General features: G+C 42.9%; 1 protein-coding gene across 3 annotated transcripts in view; it reads right to left on the bottom strand.

Moving 5' to 3' along the window:
• Positions 1 to 13,823, bottom strand: part of bmp2k (BMP2 inducible kinase) — a 103,576-nt gene that overhangs the window by 25,889 nt on the left and 63,864 nt on the right. For all 3 annotated transcript variants that reach the window (XM_072591744.1, XM_072591749.1, XM_072591776.1), the window contains one exon: positions 5,164 to 5,324. In XM_072591744.1, coding sequence (XP_072447845.1) covers positions 5,164 to 5,324 — 161 coding nt within the window. The remainder of the gene's footprint in view (positions 1 to 5,163; positions 5,325 to 13,823) is intronic.

Raw genomic sequence — 13,823 nt, 5'->3', positions numbered from 1 at the left:
CTAGAATTCCAAAAGGCATTCAACAAGGTGCTGCAAAAACGCCTGCTGCACAAGATAAAGATGCATGGCATTATGGGCAATGTATTTGCATGGATAGAGGATTGGTTAACTAACAGGAAGCAGAGTGGGGGATAGATGAGTGCTTTTCTAGTTGACAGTGACTAGTGGTGTGCCTCAGAGATTAGTGTTGGGACCACAATTATTCACAATTTACATAGATGATTTGGAGTTGGGAATCATGTGTAGCGTGTCAAAGTTTGTGGATGACACACTAAGATTAGTGGCAGAGCAAAGTGTGCAGAGGACTGTGAAACTTTCCACAAAAGGGAAATGAATAGTTTAACTGAGTGGGCTAGCAGATGAGTATATTGCTAATACATATGAAATCATCCATTTTGGAAGGAATAACAGTAAAAAGACATATTATTTGAAAGGTGAAAAATTGCAACATACTGTTGTGCAGAAGGACCTAGGGTGTCCTTGGGCACGAATCACAGAGAGTGTTGATCTGCAGTTACAACAAGGTGGCAAATGGAACTGTCCTTCATTGCGTTTAAAAGCAGAGAGGTTATGTTGCAGCTGTATTGGGTGCTGATGAGGCCACACCTGAAGTAGTGTGTGCAATTTTGGTCTCCTTGCTTGAGAAAGGATGTACTGGCACTAGAGGGGGTGCAGAGGCGGTTCACTAGGTTGATTTCAGAGTTGGGGGGCTGGCTTATGAGGAGAGACTGAATAGACTGGGATTACATTCATTGGAATTTAGAAGAATGAGGGGAGATCTTATAAAAAAAGATATAAAATTATGAAGGGAATAAATAGGATAGAAGTAGAGACAACGTTTCCACTGGCAGGTGAAACTAGGAGAGAAGGGTATAGCCTCAAAATTAGACGGAGCAAATTTAGGACTGAATTGAGGAGGAACTTCTTCACCCAGAGGATTGAGAATCTATGGAATTCCCAGCCCAGTGAAGTAGATTAGATTAGATTACTGACAGTATGGAAACAGGACCAACAAGTCCACAGTGACCCTCCGAAGTGCAACCCACCCAGACCCATTCCCCTACATTTACCCCTTCACCTAACACCACTTAATTTAGCATGAGCAATTCACCTAACCTGCACATTTTTGGACCGTGGGAGGAAACCGGAGTACCTGGAGGAAACCCATGCAGACACGACGAGAATGTGCAAACTCCACACAGACAGTTGCCTGAGGCAGGGTTGAACCAGTGCTAACCACTGTGCCACCATGCCGCCCATGGTGAGTAGTTGAGGTTAACTCAGTAAATGCTTTTAAAGCGAAGATAGAATTTTTTTGAACAGTAAAGGAATTAAGGGTGATGGTGAGGTAGGGGGTAAGTGGAGCTGAGACCATGAAAAGATCAGCCATTATCTTACTGAATGGCAGAATAGGCTCGAGGCCAAATGACCTATTCCTAGTTCATATGTTCTTACCCAACAGACTGGATTTTATGGCTTGCTGCATTCCCTGCATTTCTGACCAAAAGATTGGCCATTGATCTACCAGCCAAAACCCGGCTGCTCCAAAGTAACGTTATACTGGGAGTGGAACTAAATCACTTTAAAGTGGTATTTCCATTCCTTTATGGTTTGCCAGCGGTTCTGTAGTCTCAGTAGCTCAAGAACTGACCTTGACCACTGCTGGGACCTGCAAGGCAGTGATGATGGGACACGGACTTAAAGATCCAAATCTGGTCAAGAACAAACTGGCCAGCTGGGTGAGTTAACATATAGATAGGGGGCATTAATTGTCCACTTAAAAGCCTGAGAAGGCTTAAGTGCAGACAATCTGTTTGGCACCTCCCTACCTAACAAGGTGGGAGACAGGTCAATGCTGGGATGCAACGCAGTAGGAAGGTTCCCTCCTTCATTTTAAGATGCCTTCAAATATACCAACGAGGGACAATAAAATCCAGCCTAGAATGTCAAACCACATTTTACAAATCAACTACAAGACAGTGAATTATATATTGCAGAGCAACTCGTTTTCATTTAATCAGCTATTCAGAAATTATTACACAGGCAGAGAATTAATATTTTATATCTGTTCAATTCTACATCAACTTTGGTTGTGTATGTTTGAAGGCAACACACCTTCCGGGAGTCCAGTTCCTGACCACAAAATCTCCTGTTAATCCGTCTAACTAAACAGTCCCCTACCACTAGCGCTTTTCTATTTCCCTCACTTCCCTTCTGAGCAACAGTGCCAGAGACCTGAAGTTTCTCGCTTTTTCCAGAGATAGAGACCATAAATCTATCCTTAATGAAGAATTACCATTGCAGAACAAACTAGAGAACCTGTCTTGCAAACGTGTCACCCCCTATAAGACCATAAGACATAGGAGTGGAAGTAAGGCCATTCGGCCCATCGAGTCCACTCCGCCATGCAATCATGGCTGATGCGCATTTCAGCTCCACTTGCCAGCATTCTCCCCGTAGCCCTTAATTCCTCTAGACAACAAGAACCTATCAATCTCGGCCTTGAAGACATTTAGCGTCCCGGCTTCCACTGCACTCCGTGGCAATGAATTCCACAGGCCCACCACTCTCTGGCTGAAGAAATGTCTCCGCATTTCTGTTCTGAAATGACCCCCTCTAATTCTAAGGCTGTGTCCACGGGTCCTAGTCTCCTCGCCTAACGGAAACAATTTCCTAGCATCCACCTTTTCAAAGCCATGTATTATTTTGTACGTCTCTATTAGATCTCCCCTTAATCTTCTAAACTCCAACGAATACAATCCCAGTATCCTCAGCCGTTCCTCATATTCTAGACCTGTCATTCCAGGGATCATCCGTGTGAATCTCCGCTGGACACGTTCCAGTGCCAGTATGTCCTTCCTGAGGTGTGGGGACCAAAACTGGACACAGTACTCCAAATGGGGCCTAACCAGAGCTTTATAAAGTCTTAGTAGTACATCTCTGCTTTTATATTCCAACCCTCTTGAGATAAGAGACAACATTGCATTCGCTTTCTTAATCACAGACTCAACCTGCATGTTTACCTTTAGAGAATCCTCGACTACCACTCCCAGATCCCTTTGTGCTTTGGCTTTATTAATTTTCTCACCATTTAGAAAGTTGTCCATGCTTTTATTCTTTTTGCCAAAGTGCAAGACCTCGCACTTGCTCACGTTAAATTCCATCAGCCATTTCCTGGACCACTCTCCCAACCTGTCTAGATCCTTCTGTAGCCTCCCCACTTCCTCAGTACTACCTGCCTGTCCACCTAACTTCGTATCATCGGCAAACTTCGCTAGAATGCCCCCGGTTCCCTCATCCAAATCATTAATATATAATGCGAACAGCTGTGGCCCCAGCACCAAACCCTGCGGGACACCGCTCGTCACCGGCAGCCATTCTGAAAAAGAACCTTTTATCCCAACTCTCTGCCTTCTGTTAGATAGCCAATCCTCAATCCATCCCAGCAGCTCACCTCGAACACCATGGGTCCTCACCTATCTAGGTGACATCCTCAGTGCTTGGGAACCTCCTGTGAAGCGCTTCTGTGATGTTTCCTCTGGCATTTATAGTGGCCTGTCTCTGCCGCTTCCGGTTGTCAGTTCCAGCTGTCTGCTGTAGTGGCCGGTATATTGGGTCCAGGTCGATGTGTTTGTTGATAGAGTCTGTGGATGAGTGGCATGCCTGTAGGAATTCCCTGGCTGTTCTGTTTGGCTTGCCCTATATTGGTAGTGTTGTCCCAGTCGAATTCATGTTGCTTGTCATCCATGTGTGTGGCTACTAAGGATACCTGGTCGTGTCATTTCGTGGCTATTTGGTGTTCGTGGATACGGATTGTTAGCTGTCTTCTTGTTTGTCCTATGTAGTGTTTTGTGCAGTCCTTGCATGGGATTTTGTACACTACATTGGTTTAGGACCAAGTCCTAAACTATGAAAGCAACCACCCCAACACACACAAACAAAGTTGCATCAAGACACTATTTAAAAGGGCCACAACACACTGCAGCACACCAGAACTGCAAAAAGAGGAAGAGGAACACCTCTACAAGGTATTCGCCAAAAACAGATACCCTCGCAATTTCATCAACAGATGCCTAAGAGAAAGACAACGGAACGAGGACATGCCGCAACCCAAAGGACTAGCCATATCAGGAGCATTTCCGAACTGACAGCCAGACTACTGCGACCACTAGGACTCATAACAGCACACAAACCAACAGCCACTCTCAGACAACAACTCACCAGAATGAAGGACCCGATACCCAACATGAGCAAAACCAATGTAGTGTACAAAATCCCATGCAATGACTGCACAAAACACGACATAGGACAAACAGGAAGACAGCTAACGATCCGTATCCATGAACACCAACTAGCCACGAAACGACACGACCAGCTATCCTTAGTAGCCCCACACACAGATGACAAGCAACATGAATTCGACTGGGACAACACTACCATTATAGGGCAAGCCAAACAGAGAACGCCAGGGAATTCCTAGAAGCATGGCACTCATCCACAGACTCTATCAACAAACACATCGACCTGGACCCAAAATACCGGCCACTACAACAGACAGCTGGAACTGACAACCGGAAGCGGCAGAGACAGGCCGCTATAAATGCCGGAGGAAACAGCACAGAAGCGCTTCACAGGAGGCTCCCAAGCACTGAGGATGTCACCTAGACAGGGGACGAAACGTTTGCAAGACAAATTCCCAGCTCGGTGAACAGAACCACAACAATGAGCACCCGAGCTACAAATCTTCTCCCAAGCTTTAAAACTAGAGAACCTCCTTGTCCCGTAAAATATCTCTAGACTCAGGAGCAGAGATGCCAGGGAGGCACTTCAACACATGGATTCTAGTGTCAATCCTCATTTTTGTCTAAATTTTCTAATTCCCTTCGATTCAATGGCCTAACTTACAAATATGCCATATTGTCTTCACAGACATTGTACATAGCTCCAGAAAGACAGTGTCACTGGATTTAAACCGTAAGCAAATTTCCATAGAAAGAATTCCTTTCCAAATTATACATCCTTACCCAAGTACCAAAATGCATATGTAGTATGGTACATTGTGCAAAATATTCATGATTTGAAAATTTATGTTGCTTCCAATTATGAAATTTCCCACTTTAATTTAAAATTGGGGATCTAAAATTGTAGAATATGGAGAATTACCTTTTCGGCCAAGATTTCCACAGGCACTTGAGATTACAGTTTTCATTGGAGTTACCGTTTTCTGGATTGGTAAAACATTTGTATTTACAGCACTAACAGTGGCTTTTGGTCTTCTCCTTGGGGCTATTGATGTCTCTGTTGGTCCTACTGCCTCACTTAGCCTGTGAGGAAATGAATACTTTGGATATAAACACATTTATCAAAAGTAATTAACTAATCCAAATATCTGCAGTGAATATATTTGATTGTAGCTCATTGAAAATTAACAAATCATGAACTGATCAGAACATATATTGACAACATATTAGAAAAGAACTAATTAGAAAACAAACTGAGATATATTAAGCTGGTAGTGAGTTTTGACAAAAAGTTTATACTCAGTAGAGATTAGTTAAATTTTTTTAAGAATCTGAAAACTTAGGTATTTACTAAAAGGAGGCGGTTACAAATTTCAAACTTGAAAATCAAAAGATTTTTTCCACAAACATCAAAGCATATGGATAGTCATAATTACTTCCAAAGTTAAGATGAGCAGTTAAGATATTTAAAGTGCAATAAGAATACATTCTCTAAAGCAAACTTAATTGCTTAACTTTTCTTCTACACCCATTTGACAGACAGCAAATAGACCTAAGTCAGATATTTATCCACAATAGGAAAATTACACACTTAGTCTGAGTACTATTTTGATAGTTGCCCTAGGTTGAGATTTCTTGGACCTTCCATTTAGTTTATCAAGATTTTCCCTTCAAATCTCCTCTCACCATCTTTCAGTTGTACTCTCCCAGTTCAACGCAAGAATTGCTAATATCTTAGTAACACTCCTGATTCTAATACTCTAATTTGCGAGTCCTGAAATATTCTCCTCAGCTTGGCTATCTCATGAAGTTCAAATCACCTTTAGATTAGATTAGATTCCCTTCAGTGTGAAAACAGGCCCTTTGACCCACCAAGTCCACACCAACCCTCCGAAGAGTAACCCACCCAGTCCCATTTCCCTTTGACTAATGCATCTAACATTATGGGCAATTTAGCATGGCCAATTCACTTGACTTGCACGTCTTTGGTCTGTGGGAGGAAACCAGAACACCCGGAAGAGAACCCATGCAGACAAGGGGAGAATGTGCAAACTCCACACAGACAGTCACCCGAGGCTAGAATTGAAAGTTTGGGAGAAGATATGTAGCTCGGGTGCTCGTTGTTGTGGTTCTGTTTGCCGAGCTGGGAGTGTGTCTTGCAAACGTTTCGTCCCCTGTCTAGGTGACATCCTCAGTGCTTGGGAGCCTCCTGTGAAGCGCTCCTGTGCTGTTTTCTCTGGCATTTATAGTGGCCTGTCTCTGCCGCTTCCAGTTGTCAGTTCCAGATGTCCGCTGTAATGTCCTAGACGTGATGGTACAGAGAACACCGAACGGAGAATTCACCACAAAGGTTTACAGGAAAGCCACACACACAGACCAAGTCCTAAACTATGAAAGCAACCACCCCAACACACACAAACAAAGTTGCATCAAGACACTATTCAAAAGGGCCACAACACACTGCAGCACACCAGAACTGCAAAAAGAGGAAGAGGAACACCTATACAAGGTATTCACCAAAAATGTATACCCTCGCAATTTCATCAACAGATGCCTAAGAGAAAGACAACGTAACGAGGACATGCTGCAACCCAAAGGACTAGCCACGCTACCATACATCAGGAGCATTTCAGAACTGACAGCCAGACTACTGCGACCACTAGGACTCATAACAGCACACAAACCAACAGCCACTCTTAGACAACAACTCACCAGAACGAAAGACCCGATACCCAACATGAGCAAAACCAATGTAGTGTACAAAATCCCATGCAAGGACTGCACCAAACACTACATAGGACAAACAGGAAGACAGCTAACGATCCGTATCCATGAACACCAACTAGCCAAAAAACGTCACGACCAGCTATCCTTAGTAGCCCCACACACAGATGACAAGCAACATGAATTCGACTGGGACAACACTACCATTATAGGGCAAGCCAAACAGAGAACAGCCAGGGAATTCCTAGAGGCATGGCACTCATCCACAGACTCTATCAACAAACACATCGACCTGGACCCAATATACCGGCCACTACAACGGACAGCTGGAACTGACAACCGGAAGCGGCAGAGACAGGCCACTATAAATGCTGGAGGAAACATCACAGAAGGTTCCCAAGCACTGAGGATGTCATCTGGACAAAGGACGAAACGTTTGCAAGACAAGTTCCCAGCTCGGCGAACAGAACCACAACAGCTAGAATTGAACCTGTGATCCTAGTGCTGTGAGGCAGCAGTGCTAACCACCATTTAGAAATCATTCAATTAATCAAGTTCTGAACTACTTTAGCCAGCACACCGAATTTTCTAACTTCAAGTAACCACACTCATAAGTGACATGAAGTGAATTAACTTCATGTTGGCTACTTTTCCTAGTTTCTAGGGCAACTATCAAAATAGCACTCAGACTAAGTGTGTAATTTTCCTAATGTGGATAAATATCTGACTTAGGTCTATTTGCTTTCTGTCAAATGGGTGTAGAAGAAAAGTTAAGCAATTAAGTTTGCTTTAGAGAATGTATTCTTATTGCACTTTAAATATCTTAACTGCTCATCTTAACTTTGGAAGTAATTATGACTATCCATATGCTTTGATGTTTGTGGAAAAAATTCTTTTGATTTTCAAGTTTGAAATTTGTAGCCGCCTCCTTTTAGTAAATACCTAAGTTTTCAGATTCTTAAAAAAATGTCACTAATGAAACATACACTGGCTTAATGGTGGCATAAAGGGTGGTACGGTGGCTCAGTGGTTAGCACTACGATCTCACAGTGCCAGGGACCCGGGTTCAATTCCCACCTTGGGCAACCGTCTGGGTGGAGTTTGCACATTTTCCCCATGTCTGCGTGGGTTTCCTGCGGGTGCTCCACTTCCCTCCCACATTCCAAAAATGTGCAGATTAGGTGAATTGGCCATGCTAAGTTGCCCATAGTTAGGTGCATTAGTCAGGGGTGAATAGACAAATGGGTCTAGGTGGGTTGCTCTTCGGAGGGTCGGTGTGGACTTGTTGGGCCAAAGGGCCTGCTTCCACACTGTAGGGAATCTAATCTAATCTAAATAGCCCTAAGTTCAACAACATTCCTCTCCCTTCCTTCTTTCTTCCATTGAACATCCCTATGTTCACCCATCTATCAGTACATGTAACTATGGCCTAGATACTGGAAGAACGCAAGTGCAATGGGATTCCTTTCTGATCTAGCTAAACACGCAGATATGCTCTTGGTTTAACACTCATTCAGAAGAAACCACAATGACAATTCAGTGTCAGCCTAGGCTGTGTTCAAACCCCTAATGGGAACTGAATTCTTAGCCTGAGTGAGAGGAGGCAAACAGTAAGACTGCAATGTCCCTTCCAATGCTATATCGAATACTTGTAGAAGTTTGCAGATGAATACGTTTATTTCTTTGCCACCCATACATTATACCTAGTATTACAATGTGCTGGCCTTCCTGCTTTTGGGAAGAAAAGCTATTTTTTTATATCGGTGATGGTCCATTTACAAACCAAGTTTCTATGAGGAGATGATTTCTGGTAAGATGCCCAGCTTTCAGTTAATGATAATTTGAGGAAGGTTCTTTTTTAAAAAGATTCTTGATGGACGTGTTTGCCAATAGCTGGCTAGTATTTATTGCCTGTCCTGAGTTGTCCTTGAGAAGGTTGTTGAATTAACAGCTGTTTAAATTACATGATGTTTCATGACAATGGCCAGGTTAGAGAAACCAGTACAGAATTTAAATGGAGATGTAACAAACCAAAAGGAAGAATTTTTAAAAATTGAGAAAAAACGTGATTACTCTGGACAGTACAATCACCAACAGAATAACCTCACCTGTCCTGTAATTTCTCATATGCAAACTTCCTTATTGAATCAAAGCTGTTTTGTTATTCTTTCACATAACAGTGGTAACAATGCCAGGTCCAGCATTTGTGGCCCAACCCTAATTTTGCTTAAGGAGGGAATCTACTGCCTTGAACCACTACCATTCATTTGGTGTAATTATACCAAGTGCGGTTAGGAGTGAAGTTCCAGGATTTTGACCAAGTGACAGCGAAGGGACCGTGACATAGATGCAAGTCAGGATGATGCTTGGAGGGGAACTTACAGGAACATTTGTTGCCGTATCCTTTGGGATGGTAGAGTTCATGAGTTTGGAAGGTGCTGTCAAAGAAATCTTGCTGAGTTCCAGTATCTAGTACTTACTTGTTTTGGGTACATTGCTGTCACTGTTGATAAACTGTTGGGCAAGCGAATGTTTCAGGTGGGGTATATGTCAAGCATTGGCTTTGTCCTGCTTGTTGTCAAACTTCTTGCATATTCATTCATCCAAAGAAGTGTAAAGTACTCCTGATCGGTGCCTTGTACATAATGGACAGGAGGCAACTCATTGCACAATTTCAAGCCACAATGCACTTCAGCTTTACTCAGTGGTCACCCAACAATGTAGATGGAGTATTCAGGAACAGTATTACACAATGTCTAAGGGAGGTTAGTCTGGCACTATTATGGGAATCATGTTACATGCCGCTTTATCAGCCCAAGCCCAGATGTCTACTTCTTGCTGCACTTGGATAAAGACCACTTGAATATCTAAGTTCTCGTGAATGATATTGAACATTGCACAATAATGAATAAACATCCTCACTTCTGACTTTTTGATGGAGGCAAGGTCACTGACGAGGCAGCTGAAGATGGCTGTATTTGATTCAGTGACCTGAAGAACTTTTGCAGCAATACACGGTGGTTGAAATGACTGACCTTCAACTATCACAGCAATCTTACTTTGAGCCAGATATGAAAACTAATATTTCCAACATTAGGCAGGGGAGGGTTTGGGAAAAAACTGAGGGACAAAACTAAATTAGACTTGGACAGCATTTCTCAAGAATGGTCAACATGGCTTTGTCAGGGATAGACCATGACTGACAAGTTTGATTAATTTTTTTTGAGCTGACGACTAAACGTGTGGATGAAGTTAGTGCAACTGATATAGTCTACATGGATTTCTATGAGGCATATTTCTGTGTGACTACCTGTCACAAAGGGAGACTGGTCAAGAAAGTAAAAGCCCCTGGGATCCAGAGCAATTTATCAAATTGGATGAGTAAGTGGCTTAACAGCAGAAGACAGAGGGTGATGGCCAATGGTTGTTTTTGTGAGTGGAAGCCTGCATTCAGTGGGGTTTAGCAGGGTTCGGTGTTGGGTTCATAGCTGTTTGTAGTGTAAGCTACTGAGGCAGACATGAACACTGGGGGTTTGATCAGTAAGTTTGCAGATGACAAAATATGGCAATGTGGTAAATAATGAGGAGGAAAACTTTACACTACAGGACAACATATACAGGCTGATCAGAGGGGCAGAGTGCAATGGCAAGTTAAACTTAACCTTGCAAAGTACAAGATGAAGCACTTTGGGAGCAATAATAAGGCAAGGGAGTATATGATGAACTGATTTGCATGTTCAGAGATTCTTAAAGGCAACAGGACAGGTAGATAAGGTGGCTAAGAAGGAATATGGAACAGATGGTTTTAAAAGTTGAGGCACTGAATACAAGAGAGACGAAGTTATGATGGAACGAGGCCATGCATAGAGCACAATATGTGGCTCTGGTTACAACACCATAGGAACGATATGATTGCACCCCTCCTGGTGTACAGGAGATTCACCAGGATGTTGAGAAGGCGGAAATGTTTCAGTTATGAAGAGACACAGGATATGCTATGGTAGTTTTCCTTCGAGCATGGAAGACTGAGAAGGGACCAGATTGATGTGCATAAGATGATGAGGGGCACAGATAGTTCGTCGCAAAAATTCTTTCCCCTTGGAGAAAGGCAAGGATCAGAAGGTTGAGGGGATTGAAAGAATTCTTGTTCTGATCTTGGCTGATTTGTTTCTCAACCCCATTCTCCTGCCTTCAAGAACCTATCTCTGTTACAAATACATTCGATGTTTTATTTCCACAGAAGGCTGTGGATGCCAAATTCCATTGATTCACCATTCTCTGGCTGAAGAAAACTGCTACTCATGACAAACTTGTCCTCCCCAGGATCATCCTTATAAACTTCCTCTGGGCCTACTCAAATGCCAGCGTAACTTTCCTTTGAAACAGGACCCAAAGCTAAATCATAATATTTCAAATGCGGTCTGACCAGAGCCTTACACAGTATCAGAACATCTCTGCTCATGTTTTGGCCCTCTTGAAATAAATGCTAACATTGCATTTGTCTCCCTAATCATGAATTGCATGTTAACCTTAAGAGAATCCTGAACTAAGACTCCCAAGTCCCTTTGCACTTCAGATTTCTGAAACCTTTCCCATTTAGAAAATAGTCTATACATCCATTCTTTCTACTAAAATGCACAACTTCACATTTTCCCCACATTGTATTCCATCTGCAACTTCTCTTCCCACTCTCCTAGCCCGTCCAAGGCCTCCTGAAGTTTCCCTGCTTCCTCGAAACCACTTGGCTTTGCATAATCTGCAAACTTAGCAACAATGCCCTCCATTCCTTTATCCAGCTCGTTAACGTATAACGTGAATAGTTGTGGTCCCAACACCGGGCAAAAGTGAAGACTGCAGATGTTGGAAATCAGAGTCTAGATTAGAGCGGCTCTGGAAAAACACAGGTGAGGCAGCATCAGAGGAGCAGGAAAAGCGACGTTTTGGGTCCTGAAGGGCTTTTGCCCAAAACGTCGATTTTCCTGCTCCTCGGTTGCTGCCTGACCTGCTGTGCTTTTCCAGCACCACTCTAATCTAGTGGTCCCAACACTGACTCCTGTAGAATTCCACCAGTCATCAACTGCCATCCTGCCCACTCGGTGTTCTGTTGGTCAGCCAACCCTTGATCCATGCCAGTGTTTTACCCCTAACACCATGGGCTCTTATCTAATTTAGCAGCCTCTGGAGTGGCACCTTGTAAAAGACATGCCGCAAGTTCAAATCGATCATGTCCACTGGCTGGGCTCTGACTAGTGCCCTGATTATTTTAAAGGAGTGAAATGGAGCATAGAAGTAGTATGTTTTGCTAAAATTAAGGACAACATTCCATTTAGGATGCTAGCTGTTTGTGATACATGGACAAGGTGTTTAAAATTCTCATTGTTCTGTAGCTTTCTGCAGTCTTTCTCCATTTAAAACATACGCAGCTCCTCTGTTATTCCTGAAGTGCATAACCTCACATTTCATCTGCCAAGTTTTGGCCTAGTGATTTATATCCCTCTGTATTCTGTGTCATCATCACCACTTGCCTTCCTACTTACCTTTGTGCCATCTGCAAACTTCCTCCAGTACTCTCCTCAACTAAGTCTTAGTAGACATGGTAACCAATTGTGGCTCCTGCACTAATCCCTGTGGCGTTTCATTGGTAACAGGTTGCAGCAAGTCACGGTCTGTCTCCGATTCCAGTCCAGTGAATTGGCCAAAGTCTGCTTGGGGTATCGTCACTCACGGATCTGTGCCCCTGCACTCCAGGGGATGGGTCACAGTCAGACTTGTGGATCAACAGTAGCCAATCCAGGAGAAAGGACAACGCAGTCGGAGATACCCACAGCAGTGATCTGGACACATCTATACTCTAATCTCAACAAGTGTGACACCACAGACCAGAAGCAATTCCTCTAATGTGGTAGAGCAGCCCAATGTGCATCATATGAAAATTATGAAACAAAATTTGACAGTGAAACATGCAAGGTTATAGGAGCTAAATGACTGATCAAAACATAGGTTTTACAGAGCACTTTAAAGGCATTTTTAAAAAGATAGAAGACAGAAAAGTTTAGAGAAGGACAAGTAGAACAGGTTTCAGCACTAAGGCACAGCCACTACTGTTGAAACAATAAAAAAAATTAGAGTTGCAAGGCACGAGGTGATGAGAGATGGTTGGGACAAGGCTACAAGGCTGGGATTTATAGACTTGCTTAACTAAGTGCCAACATGGGTGCGTGAGCACAGGATAAGCTGACTGGGCTTGGCTGAAATTAAGACACTGAGAACAAAGTTTTGGATGACCTAGTCAGGCAGAGAAAAGCCAAAAAATTGAGACCAGTCATGGGTCTTCTGGAATTATGAAGTCTGAGGGCAACAAGGATATTGATGAGGGTTGCAGTAGCAAATAAACTGAGGCAGGGAAGGAGTCAGGTGGTGTTTATGGAGGTGAAGATACACTATCTTCATGATGTGAAGGATGTTTTGAAATTCATCCTCAGGTATAGTGTATCAAAAATTGTGATGAGGTTTACAATCGTAAGACAATTGCCAGGAAGACGGATGAAGTCAGTGGCCAAGGAATGAATTTTATGGTAAGGATTGAAAACTGTGATGCACCATCTTGGAAAAACTCTCCAACAGACACAAAGAAAAAGTGTTCAATCATTGTAATGATTACAATCTGCAACCGATTATAGTTCAGGAAGATTATTATATTACCAAAATGAACCAGTTTAAAAACATGCACATATTAAATACATGTGACTGAAGTGAATTTAATGTACCTGTCTTTCATCTACTTTTCCCCAATCTAGTGCAAATTTTCAGATGGGAAGCAAGCCACATCAGTTCTTGAGGTTCAAAAGGTAAGCAATT

The sequence above is a fragment of the Chiloscyllium punctatum genome, chromosome 1 (genome assembly GCF_047496795.1).
Source record: "Chiloscyllium punctatum isolate Juve2018m chromosome 1, sChiPun1.3, whole genome shotgun sequence".
Taxonomy (NCBI): domain Eukaryota; kingdom Metazoa; phylum Chordata; class Chondrichthyes; order Orectolobiformes; family Hemiscylliidae; genus Chiloscyllium; species Chiloscyllium punctatum.
The sequence above is the reverse complement of the archived record's forward strand: the minus strand, read 5'-3'. Positions and strand labels throughout refer to the sequence as shown.